We start from the raw sequence: 17,932 nt of genomic DNA, 5'->3' as shown, positions 1-17,932 counted from the left end.
CAATAGGTATAACTACATCATACAGCCAAAGTTCTCAGCAAAGAACATAGTATTAACCTGGTAAAAGAATACGCGAGAATGAAAAACCCAAGCAAATCATGAGGAAAAGAAAATTCCCACCCGGACTACGGAGTACTCTCAACCGTTTGGCCCTGATTCCCTACACCGGGAACCGATCGGAGGACCCTGCTCCGGTCTCACCAGAAATTAGCCGACCTTTCCATTTCCCTGGCTTGACGGCTATATGGAGCTTACGGAGTAGAAAGACTTATATGGATCTCGACCTACATGGACTTAATGGATTACTATAGCATGAAACTCACTAGATACAAGATCCTGCAGGTCGGCTTTTCCTGATTAGGTCAATCCGATTCGGAAGATCCGCATGGAAGATTTCAAAAGAATCAACTGCAAACAGTCAATGCATCGCCATACGCGGCATGAGAAACTCGGTGTGTCAGATAGGAACAGCATCGTCGCTGAGTCGGTCGATGGGAATTCCGCTTTACACTTACGGATAATAGTGTTCCGGTGGTGTACACCGTAAAAACCAATTGACTGCTATTCTAAAACTAAAAGCCATCAGTTGATCAATGGCTTAGCTCAATATGCAACAGTCTCGTCAGCTTGAGTCAGCGGTGACACAGTTCAATGCCGGCATCTCGAGTAACACTCTAGTTATGCATATCTTACGTGTTCATGGACATGACTGCGCATACTCTTATTGGCACTAATTTTTATACCCCCATAGTCTCCACACCAATGAAGCATATCTATTAAGCCCGTGCCCTACAGCTGTTCGGCTTATGAATATTCCCAATACGGAACCCAGAAGTGGGTCGTGAGTCCTTCACGGAGTATTTCTTCCACGAGTCTTAGACTATACCGGCGCGAAGATTACTAAATTTTTAAAGATTGGGTGGGGATTTCTACATATTGTTCAATTAAATTATCCGATTAACCTTAGACAAATCACTTTGAAATCGAGTTTCGAACCCTGTAAATCCGACATGCAAAAAATCATTCCTTATAGGGTAGGTAAAAGGAGGGACCATTGTTGCTGCGACTGGTATCCGCCCTTTCAGCAGGACGCGACAACTCCCGCCGAATGATATCACACATCTTCTCCTGATCCTCCATACTTGTGAAAGTCGCGCGTCGTTGCACGGTAGCTCGTTGCTCTGGCTCACTGACCGGTGTTTCGCCATCCAGGGCATCCGGTCTGCTTTCCTCGTTTGGCTGCAGATTCTCCTGTTTCTCAGCAACAGCCGCCGCGATGCGTTCCTGCAGTGCCTTTTCATCTGCCTCCTGCTTGATGGTGGCCAAATGAGCCCGTCGATAAACGCCAATCGAGCTGAGAACGAGGCTGACCACTTCATAAGCGAACATCACAGGGAGTGCATAGTTGAGCTGAGGATTGCAACCACCGGACCAGATATCGATCATGACCTGGAATAAACTATGCGCTGGTAACGCATATCCCACTTTGTAGAATCCTGGCGACAGTTCGAACGGCAAGAGGATAGAGGTTACGTTTAGGACAATCCAGGATATGAACACCATTGGAATGTATGGAGGCGGAAGCCAGATGGTGAAGACGTCGAGCACGAGGAAGTTCAAGTGAGCGAACAGCCAGAAGATCAGCCAGTTAAGCGCGAACTGGTTGCCATTTACATGCCAGCCAAATCGGAAGGCCCAGATAGCACCTGCTGTGCTTAAAGACCCGGCAAGTGTGTACAGAAGTGAGATAATTTGACGTACGACCACGATCCGATTGGGCGAGACGGCGGTATAGAGGTTGAATTGCAGGTAGAGACCATTGATGAGTCCCAAGTAGAAGAACTCCTGGATCAGGATTAGGATGACGACAAGGGTATTGTAGATCAGCCGGGATCCCTGTTTGGTTGTTTGAATGTCTATCGAGTCCAAATTCCAGGGGTCGGCAAAGATGGCAATGGCTGCAGGATCCGAGCTGTTCAGCGTCTGTATCAACTGCTTTCCGCCTTCTTTGAAGTAGGCCACTCGTGCAGCTTCAGATAGCGTTGTCAAGCTTTGAGAAACAGCAGAGTCTACCACAGTGGGATAACGCGCTTCATTCCATACCATTGTGAGGACATCGCTGGAGTTGTATGAGGCTGCGGCAGAGCCTCCTCCTAGCGCGCTGAGCAAGTGATTCGATGCATTGGGCGAGGCGTAAAGAGCTGCCCAGTAGTCGATATTGCAAACAGCCTCAACAGTGAGAGCTGGTTCGGGGTATTCTTGAGTGGACCGCGCAATCAAAGTTGGAAAGCCTGGGCCTTTGAGTTCTTGATAAGCATCAAGGACTGCCGTGCCTATTGCGCCGCCATCATAATCAACGTAGAGAATATTGATATTATGAATATGTGTAGTTTGCTGGAAAAGAGATCCAAAAAGGTAGCAAAAAAGACCAAGGAACAGAATTTGCAGCAAGAAAAGGTTGATGGTCGCCGCCTTTAGTACAGCCAGTCGAATTGGCCGGACCGTTGGGTGGTTGATGCTGAGGCGCGGCTGCCGAGCTTTCGGATAAAACACCATGGGACTAGTCGTGTAAAGATGAACTTGAAAATATCTGTGAAGAATACATCAAGTACCAGCAAGGTGATTAAGTATTTGAGGGGAAGTGAGGTTGACTGAGTCAAGGAACGTTCTGATTAAGCAGAATCTTACGGAATCTGCTTGGCTTGGAGGTTGGTGGCGGAAGCATTCCTCGTACTCGTGTCAAATTCTGAACAGACGCCGATGCCAACTCATCATTTCTTTTAGCTAATCGTGATTATTTAACAGCTTCGTAAGCAAATTTTAAACAACATAAGTGGCTATCAACATGGAAATGATTAATTCCTGATTGCCTAAGCACGGCCCCAATCAAGGGGCAACGTCTTCTCTCTCGGTGTTCTCCTTTTTTCAAACGCCGAATCCGTAGGCCGTTGTCGATCTGTCACCGAGGAAGCTTGGATATTTGTCAACAGCTAGATGATGTTTTCAGTCAGCGGAAGAAGTACTACTGGGTGCGTAGCCTCCCAGGGTTGAAATAAGAAGAAAGGGGACAAGATTTACATTCCGGGAGAGATAGGGACACAAACTAGTAACTCACCCACCCCCACTATGGTCCCCAATCCTCATCATCATCGTTCTGAAGCAACCCAGAAAAATCCATCAATCTTGGAAGTTTGCTAATGGGGACATAGGAGAAAACATTATAGATTAGAGACCCAGGTCATTTTTTCGATATAAGTTGACAACAACGAAAGAAATATATAGCTGTTGAGCCGTGCTAATTGAAGACCTCAATCTGATATGAACCTCAGGTGCTGCGCATCAATCAACTCTTGAACCCTTCATGAATCAGTGATACAGTATTTAATCAATTGAAGGGAAAAAACTCCCTTAGTACAGTATGGAAATGTTAAATGGAGTATATTTCGGCGCTTCAACGCAAAAGAAATATCTTCACTCAAACTAGTGCTTTCCAAATACTTTATGCGCGTTTCGTGAACACCAGTTGAGCCCCATCCTGTACCACTAATTAGCACAACCTCCCAGGGAACAAATACCATGCAAGAGATGTAACACGAGGATTGAACTAACCATTGGGAATAGAGTGGCAAATACCCTGATCTCCTCGGATTTGTCTGTCGCATGGTGCACCCAGTCGAGTTCCATCGCTGCTTTACCAATCATTGCTGCCATGGACAAGGGCACATATCTCCTTGCAAGACAATCATGGGAGCCCGCTCCAAATACGAGCCAGTTCTTCGTTTTGGACTCAGCATCCCCAGTGATCCAGCGATCAGGATCAAAAACCTCCGGCTCTGGGTACGCTTCCGGATCATGCAGAGCCGGATAACAAGAGGGAATTACCATAGACCCCTTGGGAACGGTGTAATTCGGCGTAATTGGGAAGTCCTTCTTAGCCAGGTAAGGAACGAAGATAACTGGCGGCCTGTGACGGAGAAGCTCCTTAATGACAGCACTGGTGTAGGTTAGAGATTCCAGCATAGCGAGATCGCAAGGCTTGCTTCTGTCGCCATTTCGTGCGGCGAGATTCTCCTCCCGGAGTCGATCGAGTACATCAGGTCGCTGGGCCAGGATCTGGAAGAGCCAGGTTGTCGCGCTGCTAGATGCATCTTGGGATGCGAAGAGGAAGGTGAATAGCGTCTCTCCAATCTCTTCGTTTGTGAACTCGCGAATGAGATTTGTGGGCTTCGCTGCGTCCGTATCGCCTGCGGCGACTTTTTCATAATACTTTTTTGAATCCATCATATGCAGCACCCAGTGGTCAACGATACAGGTCGGGTTCGCTCCGGCGACCATGTTTTCCTTGCATCTCGCCGCGCATTTGGCGAACTCAACATGAACTGCATCGGCTATCCGCTTTCCTTTCCATGGCTTTGTGAATGGAATGTAAATCGAAAGAGGGATATTTACCAACTCTAGGGCGGCGGTGGCATGGTAAAAGTCATCAGCAATCTTTTTGACCGCACTTTGGGATATATAATCCCCGAAGAAGGTGCGACATGAAATCGCACAATTGATCTCACGGAACATGGTCATGAAGGCCATTGGTTGGTTGTAATTTTCCTGACTGGCGGTGACAAACTTGTCAAAGTAGTCGGCGAACACTCTCTCTTGAATAGGAAAGTAGGTTGCCAAAGCTCTGTTGGTGAACAGAGGGGTTAACCCCCGACGATACTCGGTGTGGGCTTTGCCTTGGAGAAAGACCCATGATTTGTGTCCCAAGATGTCTTTAGCAAGAGGCACTATGCAGGGTTCCGCGTATGAAGGGGATTTGAAAACTTTGTGTGCGATATCCCGGTCGGAGGCAAGGACAACAAACCTGCAAATATGTGAGTAGAAGTTCTGCCGATGTGGAGCCTTGTTAGGGCGAGGAACATACTTGTGAAATACCGACACGCAGCTGAGGGGTCCGCTTGCCCATTGAGCAAGGTACTCTTCGAACTTCGGGTCTAGAGCTTGGAGAAACGGACCTATAAGAGGAATCTTGAATGAAGGCCCAGCAATAGAGCCTTTGTGTTTGATATACATAACTTGGGTACCATTAGCTAGAGGGACCATTGCCGATATTCAAGATTGCATACCCTGGTCATAAATCACCACTCCTAACAAAAAGGTCACGACATATTGCCAGGTGCACCAGCCAACAAGAAAATCCGGTACGAGCTCTCCAATTTTGGACGCGGCAGGCCAAGCTTGTGAACAATCATGTTGAACACTAGAGTTGCTAATGAATTCAACATCCATGGTGGTGGCTTTTGTAGTCATAAAAGGTGTTGAGTCTGGCAAATCAAGGATTCTCGTGCCTTTCTTATAAGAAGATCAGGTCAGCCTCCAGCTTGTTCTGTGGGTCACAGAGCCAAATCGATCTCAGGCAAAGGCCTTCGAGACATAACCCCTGGCAAGTTCAAGTTTGTAAGCATATTTTTGTGGAACTTGAAGAATCTTTACTCAATCGAAGTTCAGATCCCATCGTAAGATCTCCAAGTTACCCAATGAAGCCATTTTGATACTGTATGCATAGTTCATTGCTGACACAGATAAACGGGGTCTAGTCCTATTTTGGTTAGTGTTATTTGTGGTCTCGGGGTCTAGTCCCGATTAGGGAATTCACATTCGATTGCATAGCGGGGGATCTGCCAATCTGCTCTCCGAAGCATTGCATGATCAATCGGAATTGCCGGGTATGAAAAAATCACTAGTCCCTGAAACGTGAATTTGCCCTAATAAATAGATCACATCGTCACTTGGAAGAACGGAATTACTTTACCAGTGTGCAGTTGGTGATGTTTGCTCTTTCGCGGGCTTGCTGAAAAGCATTACTTCAAGATCAACTTCGGATTTCTCTCTAGCTTATACCACACGCATGATATTACTATACAATAATACTGACCAATACTGTATCGGTTCGATAGAACTATTTGTAGCCTATAGGTCCCCAAGGCGGTGTGGGGCTTTCTTAACAGGACTAGGCCGTCTCCACCGGCACTCTTCCTCCTGGAATTAATTGTTCAATCTTCACTAACGCGCCGGGCCTCGAGTTCCTCCCCAAAATGCGCCAAACGCTCCGTCGGTCCTGTGCTGCGTGCTCAAAGTCTAAAATTAGCTGCGACCTTCGCACACCCCGCTGCTCGCGTTGCAACAAGCGTCAAATTCAATGTGTCTACGCCAATGAACCCTGGGCGGCGCCGGCGGGCCCCGGGAGAAGAGAGAGAGCCCTAACAAAACCTATGGATTTATCCGTTTCATTGAACGACTGCACTTTTGGATCGCTCGATCCATTCGATTCTTATCCACAAACAAGATTTCCGCGGGAACAAGTCCAACGTCTTATATACGGCTGTACGTATGCGATAGGTCGAGATCGTTCAGCAAGCCTCGCTGACAAGACTAGTCCTTCATAAAATTGCCTTTCAATACTACCCTCTCGACATGAGCACAACCTCGAATCCGTTCCTTGTCTCCTGGTGGCCGCTTGCTCTCGGCGATCCGGCTTTATTTCATGTTTCCTTACAAACAGCATGCCTTGATGAAGAGTTGTTAGCACAAAAAGGCTTTCAATCCTCAGAACTTCTCATGGCTGACTCTGTCGCTTTATTGCGTCGCAAAGTTGAGAATATGTCACTGGCTGTACAGGACGGCACTATGAACTCTGTCATCACATTGGCAGCCATCGAGGTAGGATCCACCCTTCTTTCATCTAGGCCAGCCACTGACAATTCAACCTTTAAGTTTGGCAAAGGAAACATTAATGTCAGCCAGATGCATGTGGATGGAGTGAAGAAATTGGTCAATATGAGAGGTGGCATCAATTCAGTGAGGCAGACAAGTCCACTCACTGCGCGAATGGTCAGCTGGTGAGTATCCCCTGGACATTGGAGGAAACATGATGCTGATGTATTAAAGGGTGTCGATGCTCATCATGGGTCATCCTCAATTCGATACTCAAGACGACGTCGGCCTCGGAGATGGTATACCATGCATCCCGGAATGGCAACTCGACACAACCGCCCTTGACGGTTTAATCGGTTTTGATAATATTGACGTCGACTATGACGTCTGGAATGTTTTCATACGTCTACGCAGCGTGTTAGAACGATCACATCTTATGTCTTTCTCATCAACACAACTCCACGACCTCACCTGCTTTGTCATACACCGACTTTTACGCCCCACCCCGAACACGGAAAACACCCAACCGTCACCAATCACGGAATCTCTTCGCTACTCAATTATAATATATATGCTCATCGTCCAGGGGCCAACATACTACTCACATGCAGTCATTATGAATACTATGGTCACCCGGTTTGTGGAATTTTTCAGACAACTTGAGTTAGCACCTCGTGTGTATGATTCACTTGATGTTTGGTTTATTTCAATCGGGTTGTTGACTACCATGGGCACATCCAACTACGCATGGTTTGTTGAGAAAGCACAGACCGTCTCAGCATATTTACAGTTGGATGATTTCAATGATGCCCTCGTCCAAATTAAGAGTGTCATGTGGCTGGAAACACCACGGGCTGATGAAAACTTTCGGTCCCACTGGGACAATATTTTTCATGTTGAGAACACACCACAGTCTCTGCAACTCACATTTAGTGTCTCCCCCAGCAACAGCAGCGCGGGGATCTTATAAGAGTCTCATTTATCAAATTAATATACACAGAGCAGAATTATCCGAGATACATCAGAGGTATTGAACCTTTTGGATACTGTAACAAGAACAAACTCCAACAAACAGAGTCATTTAGGGATTTAAGCAGTCGCTTCCCAATATTCATATTTCAATGATACCAAATTTTTACGTATCACCTGAATATATCTGCATTGCCCGCTCTATCAAACCTGTAGAATCCATGTTTACAGTAATGGGAAAGGCGGAGATGACTAATAAAAGAAAGACGTAACTAAAGCGGTGCCCAGGGTCTAAAACGGGTAAAATGCACGTGATATCAAGGTTAGGTCATCCGATCAGTGGCCGTTGTGGGCCACCGTATGCACATGTGGGACATGAACACTTGCACTCTCGACTCAATACCTACTATTCATGGCATTTACACCGGTTTACTCATGCACAAAAGAACTCAAAAATGAACTTCTATAACTTTTCTAAACATGAAATCTATCATTACCGAATAAGTCTTTGACATATTGCGCCCGGGGTATGTAAACAAACAGAACGCATAACAAACAAATGACAACACTACAGCCGAAGCATCTCAACAGCCAAATCATAAGCCAGATTTCTCTGCTCCCACTCAGGGGTACCAAAAGCAGCGTTCTTATCCCAAGCATGATTGCACTTCGGCATTCTCCGGTGAACAACATGCCGCTGAGGATCCTTCTGAAGCTGCCTCGCAAGCCTCTCACCCTCATCAGCAAGAATATCATAGCCAGCCGTTATAACAAGAACATTCTTCGGATAACGTGCCGGGTCCGCAAAAACAGGTAGAATGCGTGGATCCCGATTATCAACTTCAGTCTGAACATAACAATGCCGAAAAAGACGCATAGTGGCCACGGGAAGAGGGCGCCCACCCGCCTCCGGCGCAACCAGTGTAGCAGGATCGAGATGTCCCTCGGTACTTGGATAGAAAGTGATCACAGAACGGAAAGTATCTTTCGGAAAGAGGGTGGATGAGGCGACCAGGGCTAGATTTCCTCCAGCGCTGAATCCAGAGACTGCTAAGCGGGACAGATCAAAGACGGCGGGTTGTTGCAGGACCCATTTGACGACGTCTTCGACATCGTGTATTGCAGCAGGAAAAGGGTGCTCGGGTGAAAGTCGGTATTGAACGTCTAGGACCGTGTAATTTGTGCGCTGGCTGATTTCGCGACAGAATGCATCGTCGATGCCGTGGGCTGGGATGACGAAACCACTTCCGTGGAAGTTGATCAAGACGGGACCTGGGCGGGTGGCACTTTGTATTGAGGGTTTGTAGATATGGACTTTGATTTTGCGTTGAGGATCGCGGGATGGGAGGTTATGGATTGCGTCAGGGTTGGCGGTCCATTTTCCTTCAATGAGCCTGAATAAGAGTCTCACGATCAAGGCACCTATTTTTAGGCGCAGGTAGAGGATATAGGTTAATAGCCACATTTTGACGACGATGAGAAAGGAATTGATCGGCGCTATCAGGGCTTTTCGACTCCTTTATATTTTCCAACATCTTGATCTTAGTCGCGTATGATTTCCTTCTCTTTTTGTTTATTCTTTGTTTATTCTCCACTCAGGAGCCACCTTCAGCTTGGTCGCGTATGTTTTCCTTCACGATTTCATACTGTTCTCCACCATCATGATCTTGGTCGCGTAGGATTTCCATCATGGTGTTTTTGGGCGTGTGGTCTGTGCGGCAGATGCGGCGAGGCCGAGATCCACAGACTGTTTCGGCAGTCAGGATTTAGACGCGCAAGCAGGGAAACCGATACTAGCGATGTGGCTGTTGAATTAAACTTTGAAGCGATTTTAAGAATGCTCGTAGTGTGTCATAACTAGACTGAGATTGCCATTGCCGGTACCCTAAACAGTCACAGGCCCACGGTCCTACACGTAACGCAAATTAATAAACAAGCCTTATGTCTGTTGCACTGCTGGATTGAAGTATTGGGAGGATATACCCGCGTTAACTAACCCTTGTTGATTATCTTGAAAGGGACAACATTTTGAGTTTGATGCATAACTCGGTTATGTACTTGACTATAGTGGGGCTTAGCTGAACTAGACGGAGGCTCCGTCACACAGCTGAATATGAGCTGTCAGTGATCCTAGAGTGAATGAGAACCAACGGATAGATTGAGTTGACACACAAATGTAGTTTTAAATCAATCTACGAACTCTCTTGCCAGCTATCTAGCCAGCCCTCAATCCGCTGGGCCCTTCTCGCAGCGTCCGCCAGCGAAACATACCCCAACTCGGATATCCCGATTCGCAAAATTAATCAAGAAATGCTGTTATAACTGCGCCGCAATCGACAACTCTAAATACCTTTCCAACGAAGTCCACGAGACCTGTTCTACCTTATCCGTGTCGAACTGGTGCACCGCGATGGTCACTGGTTCGGCGTCCGCGTCGGCTTGTAGCAAGATACTAGCGGTCGCAATTAGCCGAATCGTGCTTTTTTGTCCGGCCAAAGTCTAGAATAACGAATTATCACCAGGGTATGGCCAAGTGGCTAAGCGCGGGGAGAAAAATGCGATGAGGAAGCGGGAAGCGGATCATGACACAACTTCCGGGCTGTCGCCGACCATCCCATTTCTCTGGTAACGAAAATGCGGACATTGAGGCTACCTCGAAACCAATCTTCTGTATGCGCAACATGACACACACCAGTCGATTTCGAACCCAAATGATGAGCAACTCAACTTTCATCCGCTCACGTCTGATATAGAGATGCGGGATTGGTCATGGTAGCCCAGCTGAAGAAGTACGTTAAGTCCTTGTCCTGAGCGCGTGAAATGGGATGCCTTCCCTGAGAAGACGGCGTGTTTGCAACATTATTGTGAAAAGGAAGTCACGAATTGCTTAATAGTGCCCCTGAGATGAGATAGGCATCTGCTGAGTCAAGAAATGACCGGGGTAATCCTCAGATCGGTAACATTATTAACCGACAGCTTGTACCTGTGATATCGGAAACGAATACATCGAGTTGTGCCTTGTTGGAAGTTGGAGCTGATATCCGCAGTTCGATAAAAAGTGGGTCTGTATTTCCAAGGTTTTCTGGGTCCACAGGTATCGTCAACCCTGGAATGTCTACGTGAAATATTTATCGGCATCCATGGATGATTCTGTATTAAAACTCCTAGCCTGTATTGATTCTGTGAATCTTGTAGCTGGATTGATTAGCAAAGCATTTCGTTCATCCATGCTATATGATCCGCTTTCATCATCACAAATAGGCACCGGCTTGGGCAAGTCCGCAAGGCGAGGCGTAAAACCGCGATTTAACAATAGCCCTGCAATTCTAGCTGTTTTCACAGCTTGCAATATTTGACTGTCCAACCCTCCAGCCTCCGGCTTGAAGATCTTCCAGAACATCTCCTCCTGCTCAAGGAAGGTAGTCGTCGTATCTGGACCAGCCCTCCCTGCGGTCGACATTATTCAGGAAACGTTGATAAAAGTGTAGATTAAGACCAAAAGGCGCAATCTCTGTCTTCCCCCAATCTATCAATCCGACTAGATTGCAAGATTTTTCATTTACCATGATATTGAAGACACTGAAGTCTCGATGCAGCAGTACCATTGGAAGGGAGAAAATGGTCCGCAATGAAATCAGAGATTTTTGTGTGATAGGGTAAAAACTTGGTGGAAGCGAAATAAGCAGCAAGCCTAGATCTTTCATATATGGATGGTACAAGCTATCACGGTAGGCCTTGTTGAGTTCCTGAGGTGCCTTCCAGAACATAGCGAAAAATCTAGCATAAGAAATCGTGAGCAAAGGTTTCAAGGATAGAACTTTCAATTACATAACCTCCAGTCGTAAGTTGTAACCATACCTCGAAACGTCAGAAGTAAGGGTTTTTCGCCAGCAAGATGCAGGTGTTTCATCGTCCACGATGTGGTTTATAATGAAATCGAAGTAACTGATGCCTTTGATCCGGTTCATGAGATGGATGCAGAGGGATTCGCTCTCGTTCCCTATATCCCCAATTTCTCCCATGAAGGTTACCTGCGGCGCAAGTTCACCATATATAGCTTGGGCGAGGCTCGCAGTCTTCATATTCAGCCGAAGAGACTTGAAACGAAATTGAGCCACATATTCGGCACTGGGTCCTGCATAGACGGTGTAACTGCAAACGCCTTGCACATTTACCGGTATGGCTTTGCCTCCAAGCTTCTCTGCATAGGCATCGCATGCTGAGCGAGTCACAGTAGTCTTCTCAAAAAATCTATTGAATTTATCTCCAAGGCCATCGTCCAGATTAGTCGTCGCCATGGCCGATATCGCTAGTGAGGTAGGTGATTTGAGTGCATAGATCAAGGAAATAAATCAGGGGAACTGAGAAAGGCCAGAATCATTGAGCCCCTGAAAGTTGCAGGGTTCTAGACAGGGCTTGAATGAAAACATTTTTTATTGGTCGGTATCTTACCTCTTGTCGCTATAATTGACACGTCGAATTCCCTCAATCATTGGAGCCCCTTGCCTCGCCTGCATTATTTGAATATTCAGGCTCTCTAGAAATGCTGAAAGAAGAAAAAAACCAAAGTTGGGGCCTAGGGGTCGAACGTGAGTTCAAATTGGTGTACTCGAGGAAAAGGAGGGTTAATGTAGAAACCGTCGAAGCTCACGTAGAAAACATACCTTTTGGTCGCGTCTGTTCTTTCCCTCCCTCTGCTTCCGTCACTTCAATCTTCGCACCTTGGAGTCAAGATGTCATAGAATAGATTTGTTTATCCAGTCTTTCACTCAGACACCAAAAGAGATGTTCCGCACCAACATGGGCATCTCCGTTCGGCTGCGAGGTCATCCAGGTCCCGTGCGACCGCAGCGCAGTTTTGATCTCCTCATCACCGCGGGGAAGGCCATACCACAAGCTCTTAATCCAGCTACTTATTGCTGTGAGAGTTAGGCTAACAAATGTTTTGCTTAGGACACTGATAGATCTAGCCTAGGGCCGAACGGCGCATCTATGCGTCCGAAACAGCAGTGGCTTGTTCGCATTGCCGAAGGATCTCCCATTTATGTATTTTCTGTTCCTGCAGGTCTGTTCCCTGAGTTTTGTTATACCAAATGACTTTGTTAACTTGATCACTATTTAGGTATCATTTTACCCGATGATCTTATTCTAGTCCATGAATTCAAGCATCATTACTCATTACAAGCCCGAAAGGAAATGACAGTAGAAAATGTATATGGCGCTTTTATTGAGAAGAGTTTTGGCTGACAATGATTTAAGAGCTGGACACAAAGATCAACGATTTTCTTGCTACAAAACGGCAGCGTTTCACCAAGAACGAATGGATGAAGTTGTATCCTCGTGCGACTGAGACTCGTTGAATAGATGATGATGTTGATACAGACATCATGTGTCAGCTGTTGAAAAATGAAAAGAAAAAGAATGGCCCACTCATGTATTGCTGTGAGATCATAAGTTATCGATTTTCCTAAAAATATGTTCATTAGCGTGACTGTAGGTGGGGGTGAAGCCTAATGGGCCCACTTTAATGACCTAAGGCGTTTTCATAACTAGTAAGTTAAGTAGTAAGGTGCACTATTGCACAAGGTACCTCGTGGCAATATCGAGCTTATTAGTATCTGATGTTGTGTACCAATAAGCGGCATTGTCGGCACTACGTTCCCTACCACTCGGGTGCTCAAATGCTAATGTCTCATGATAAGCTCAAAATTACAAGATTTCCGGTTGTTTATTCCATTAAATTTTATTGAGATTGGTTTCCGCTCCATTTTTAATATCTGTTCTCCCCGCAAAAGCAATCCGGATATCGGCGGAGGTATTCACGATGCTCAATGACCGGCATTGCCTAGGTACTAATTGAGCAACAAGGAAGGATCGGTTTTTATTGAATAGTGAACATTCTAATTATTTGAGTTATTTGTCATTCTCGAATATGGGCAAACATGTTTGAATCAAATCGTAGTGGTGCGTTCATTAACGGCCTACACGTCATTGACTGCTCTTCCCGGCCGAACCCAGGCCAAAGTACACAAATGCAGGGATCAGGCCACTCCACCAGTTTCCTGGATCTTTTTCCTTTATAAACAAGATTTTTCCGTGAAATTGAATCTATTACACCAGCATTGCCACCTTTCTCTACTTATACTTGACTTTACCATCTTTCCATCTTAGCCACCCATATACTTCACATTTCATCGCTCATCTTCAAATCACCACTTGCGCCGTGAATCACCATGGCCTCTCATTCAAATGACGCCGAAGCAAAGAGCATTTCAGCTTATGGAGAGGCACGGTCCACAGTTTCCGGAAAATGTCTTGGTCCCGACGAAGTTCGCAAGATGAGCGCGTACTTTCATGCCAGCTTGTACCTTTGTCTCGGCATGCTCTACCTCCGAGAGAATCCTCTTCTTAAAGAACCCTTGAAAGTAGAGCATCTTAAAGCTCGACTTCTAGGACACTGGGGGTCTGATGCAGGCCAATCCTTCACTTGGATCCACATGAATCGCCTGATCAAGAAATATGACCTGGACGTTCTTTTCGTTTCCGGCCCTGGCCATGGCGCTCCGGGTATTATCTCCCAGTCATATCTTGAGGGTGTGTACTCGGAGGTATTTCCAGACAAGGCCGAGGATACTGTGGGTATGCAGAAATTCTTTAAACAGTTCTCGTTCCCGGGTGGCATTGGAAGCCATTGTACTCCCGAGACTCCTGGCAGTATCCATGAAGGTGGAGAGCTTGGATACTCTATTTCTCATGCCTTTGGAACTGTCTTTGATAATCCCAATCTCATCACCTTGACCATGGTTGGTGATGGAGAATCTGAGACTGGTCCTCTTGCGACGAGCTGGCACAGCACTAAATTCCTCAACCCAATTACTGATGGAGCGGTTCTCCCTGTTCTTCATCTGAACGGCTACAAGATTAACAATCCGACGGTTCTTGCACGCATCAGTCACGAGGAATTGACTTCATTGATGATCGGTTATGGCTGGAAGCCATATTTCGTGGAGGGAAGTGACTTGGAAAGCATGCACCAGGCTATGGCTGTCACACTTGAACAGTGTGTGAAGGAGATTAAGCAATACCAACAACAGGCCCGGTCATCCAACAAGCCGTTCCGTCCCCGCTGGCCCATGATTATTCTTCGCACGCCAAAGGGTTGGACAGCGCCGAGGGAAGTCGATGGGAAACTACTTGAAGGTTTCTGGCGTGCACACCAGATTCCTATCACCGATGTTTCTACCAACCCTGCTCATCTAGAGATCCTTGAAACTTGGATGAAGGGATACAAGCCAGAGACGCTCTTCGATGAGAATGGCAAGCTTCTTCCTGAACTAAGGGAGCTTGCGCCTGCCGGCAACTCACGCATGAGTGCCAACCCGGTCGGCAATGGTGGTCTCCTGCGCAAGCCGCTGCAATTGAATGATTTCCGTGATTATGCCATCCAGGACATTATCCCCGGAAAGACCTCCGCAGGTGGTATGGCGAACATGGCAAAGTTCCTTCGTGATGTCGTGGCTAAGAATATGACTACATTCCGCCTCTTTGGCCCTGATGAGACCGAGTCTAATAAGCTCGCCGAAGTCTACAAAGCAGGTAAGAAAGTATGGATGGCAGACTACTTCGAAGAGGACAGCGATGGAGGTAATCTTTCTCCGCATGGACGTGTCATGGAAATCCTCAGTGAGCATACATGTGAAGGCTGGCTGGAGGGATACATCCTTTCTGGGCGTCATGGCCTCATCAACAGCTACGAGCCTTTTGTGCACGTCATTGACTCGATGGTCAACCAGCACTGCAAGTGGATTGAGAAGTGTCTTGAGGTCGAATGGCGCGCTAAGGTCGCCTCTCTCAACATTCTGATCACAGCTACTGTCTGGAGACAAGATCACAATGGATTTACGCACCAGGATCCTGGATTCCTCGATGTGGTGGCCAATAAGAGCCCCGAGGTGGTCCGAATCTACCTCCCACCTGACGGGAACACTCTCCTGTCCTGCATGGACCACTGTCTCCGTAGTGTGAACTATGTGAATGTCATTGTGGCAGATAAACAAGAGCATATTCAGTTCTTGAACATGGAAGATGCCGTCGCACACTGTTCCAAGGGCCTTGGAATCTGGGACTGGGCTAGTAACGACCAAGGCGAAGAGCCAGACGTCGTGATGGCGTCTTGCGGTGATGTCTCAACACATGAAGCTTTAGCTGCCACTGCACTCTTGCGCAAATATCTTCCTAGTCTCAAGGTTCGCTTCGTGAATGTCGTTGACCTCTTCCGACTTATCTCGGGGATCCATCACCCGCACGGCATGCCTGATCGCAAATGGAAGTCTATCTTCACAGATAACAAGCCTATTATCTTCAATTTCCACTCTTATCCCTGGCTCATTCACCGATTGACATACAAGCGTCCTGGTCAGCACAACCTACATGTGAGGGGATACCGTGAGAAGGGCAACATTGATACTCCGTTCGAATTGGCGGTGCGCAACGGAACCGATCGGTACAGCTTGGCAATTGATGCAATTGACCTGATTCCATCTCTGGGCAACACTGCATCTAGTGTTAGAGAGAAATTGATCAATGCACGTCTTGCTTGTAAGTCGGAGGCTTTTGAAAATGGTGTGGATCCTGAGTACATTCGCAACTGGACCTGGCCATATGCGAAGAATTGATTTAGTTTGATTACAAGCGCTATTGCGTGAAACGACACGAGATAATGTATCAATTTGAATTTACGATCAATTTAATTATCTACTGCATGAAGTGAGAATGAGATGGGTGTTCGGCTCAATGGCGGACTTCCCCGAAGTGGAGCATCCCATAAGAACAGACTCTGATACAAGTTCCTCTTTAACATATATACACCATGCCCCCTCCTAAATTAAGCAAGAAAATAAAATCAGTCCGGGGAGTGAGACTTGCTGGATCCTCTCACGCATGGAGTGTCAACCTCGATTACCCCTCAGGGTCTCAAGAAGGCACAATCGCATCAATAACCCCGCACGACTCGGGAGATGACATCCAAGCTCCGCTCGCTTTACCGGCCTTGACTCACCCACATATCCATTTGGACAAAGCATTTGTTCATAATGCAAGCAAATATTCGCACCTCTTGCCTTGCACGGGCACTTTCCAGGAAGCCTTGTCTTTCACCACCAAAGCTAAAGAGAGCTTTACCTATCCCGATCTTCTGAAACGAGGGGAATGGCTGTTAGCCGATTCTGTTTCGTCAGGGGTTACAGCTATGAGGGCTTTTGTTGAGGTCGATCATACAGTCAAGCTGGTCTGCTTGGATGCGGCAGTTACGTTGAAGAGTCAATGGAGCGAGGCTTGTCATATCCAGATCGCCTGTTTCGCCCAGGATCCCATTTTCTCCAGCCAATTTGGAGACGAAAACCGCACTCTGATTGAAAGCGCCCTAGAGACCTATCAGCAGATTGATGTACTGGGGACTACGCCATACGTTGAATCCAGCGTGGAGGCTTCGAAAAAGAACATTGAGTGGGCGATTGATCACGCCTTACTCCTTGACAAGCATGTCGATTTCCATTTAGACTATAACCTGGATCCCGGCAATGAGCCCCTTATCTGGCATGTGTTACAAACACTTCAACAAAGAGGCTGGTCTAGTAGATCTACGCGAAAACGCGTGATGCTGGGACATTGCACCCGCTTAACCCTACTCACCGACGAGGAGTGGTGCGAGATATCTCGCGTAATCCATGAGAATGACCTCCCCGTGAGCATCGTTGGTTTACCCACCAGCGATTTATACATGGCCGCACCACTGGGCCAAGAAAGTCACCAACGGGCCCGGGGTACCCTACGAGTCCCCGAGCTGATCCGCAAATACGACCTAGATGCAGTGATCGGTGTCAACAACGTTGGAAACGCATTTACACCGTGGGGCTCTGCCGATCCGTTATTTTTGGCCTGTATCGGGGTGGGGGTTTATCAGGCGGGGGCACAGGATGATGCTGGACTATTGTATGAATGTGTGTCTACCCGCGCCCGAGCTGCTATCGGTCTTTCTTGTGATACTGGCCTTGCTGTGCAAGTGGGTATAAGTCCGGATCTTGTCCTTTTCCATGATCGAGACGATACTGGGTGTGGAATATCCCGTCCACGGTCAAGTGCGGCTGAAGTGGTCTGGGATCCACCGGCACGAAATAGTAGGAGTATTATCACCAACGGAAGAGTGCAGGTCGGGGCAGGCTTGAGTAATGATCTGAAGTATGAATTTGCGTGATTT

At 47.0% G+C, this 17,932-nt stretch overlaps 8 protein-coding genes across 8 annotated transcripts; 4 read left to right on the top strand and 4 right to left on the bottom strand.

Moving 5' to 3' along the window:
- Positions 1-1,020: 1,020 nt before the first annotated feature.
- Positions 1,021-2,556, bottom strand: N7520_009556 (SNG1 family protein; the record flags this gene model as incomplete). Its single annotated transcript, XM_057143490.1, has 1 exon — positions 1,021-2,556. The coding sequence occupies one exon, from the start codon at positions 2,554-2,556 to the stop codon at positions 1,021-1,023; it is 1,536 nt and encodes a 511-aa protein (XP_056992778.1).
- Positions 2,557-3,499: 943 nt separating this feature from the next.
- Positions 3,500-5,283, bottom strand: N7520_009555 (Cytochrome P450 61; the record flags this gene model as incomplete). The annotated part of the gene is made up of 4 exons (XM_057143489.1): positions 3,500-3,535; positions 3,610-4,858; positions 4,919-5,069; positions 5,121-5,283. 4 exons carry the CDS (start codon positions 5,281-5,283, stop codon positions 3,500-3,502), a joined length of 1,599 nt encoding a protein of 532 aa, XP_056992777.1.
- An 806-nt stretch (positions 5,284-6,089) lies between these two features.
- Positions 6,090-7,678, top strand: N7520_009554 (Zn(II)2Cys6 transcription factor domain-containing protein; the record flags this gene model as incomplete). The annotated part of the gene is made up of 3 exons (XM_057143488.1): positions 6,090-6,378; positions 6,431-6,893; positions 6,943-7,678. 3 exons carry the CDS (start codon positions 6,090-6,092, stop codon positions 7,676-7,678), a joined length of 1,488 nt encoding a protein of 495 aa, XP_056992776.1.
- Positions 7,679-8,245: 567 nt separating this feature from the next.
- On the bottom strand, positions 8,246-9,142 carry N7520_009553 (alpha/beta hydrolase; the record flags this gene model as incomplete). The annotated part of the gene is made up of 1 exon (XM_057143487.1): positions 8,246-9,142. One exon carries the CDS (start codon positions 9,140-9,142, stop codon positions 8,246-8,248), a length of 897 nt encoding a protein of 298 aa, XP_056992775.1.
- Positions 9,143-11,087: 1,945 nt separating this feature from the next.
- On the bottom strand, positions 11,088-11,975 carry N7520_009552 (uncharacterized protein; the record flags this gene model as incomplete). Its single annotated transcript, XM_057143486.1, has 2 exons — positions 11,088-11,454; positions 11,506-11,975. 2 exons carry the CDS (start codon positions 11,973-11,975, stop codon positions 11,088-11,090), a joined length of 837 nt encoding a protein of 278 aa, XP_056992774.1.
- A 502-nt stretch (positions 11,976-12,477) lies between these two features.
- N7520_009551 (uncharacterized protein) lies at positions 12,478-12,774 on the top strand (the record flags this gene model as incomplete). Its single annotated transcript, XM_057143485.1, has 2 exons — positions 12,478-12,598; positions 12,653-12,774. 2 exons carry the CDS (start codon positions 12,478-12,480, stop codon positions 12,772-12,774), a joined length of 243 nt encoding a protein of 80 aa, XP_056992773.1.
- A 1,136-nt stretch (positions 12,775-13,910) lies between these two features.
- N7520_009550 (phosphoketolase family protein) lies at positions 13,911-16,352 on the top strand (the record flags this gene model as incomplete). Its single annotated transcript, XM_057143484.1, has 1 exon — positions 13,911-16,352. The coding sequence occupies one exon, from the start codon at positions 13,911-13,913 to the stop codon at positions 16,350-16,352; it is 2,442 nt and encodes an 813-aa protein (XP_056992772.1).
- Positions 16,353-16,546: 194 nt separating this feature from the next.
- On the top strand, positions 16,547-17,929 carry N7520_009549 (putative zinc metallopeptidase; the record flags this gene model as incomplete). The annotated part of the gene is made up of 1 exon (XM_057143483.1): positions 16,547-17,929. The coding sequence occupies one exon, from the start codon at positions 16,547-16,549 to the stop codon at positions 17,927-17,929; it is 1,383 nt and encodes a 460-aa protein (XP_056992771.1).
- Between the last annotated feature and the right edge of the window lie 3 nt (positions 17,930-17,932).

Source organism: Penicillium odoratum, assembly GCF_028828045.1.
Source record: "Penicillium odoratum strain IBT 22623 chromosome Unknown utg000006l_segment0_segment0, whole genome shotgun sequence".
Lineage (NCBI taxonomy): Eukaryota > Fungi > Ascomycota > Eurotiomycetes > Eurotiales > Aspergillaceae > Penicillium > Penicillium odoratum.
This window is presented reverse-complemented; position numbering and strand designations above follow the sequence as displayed.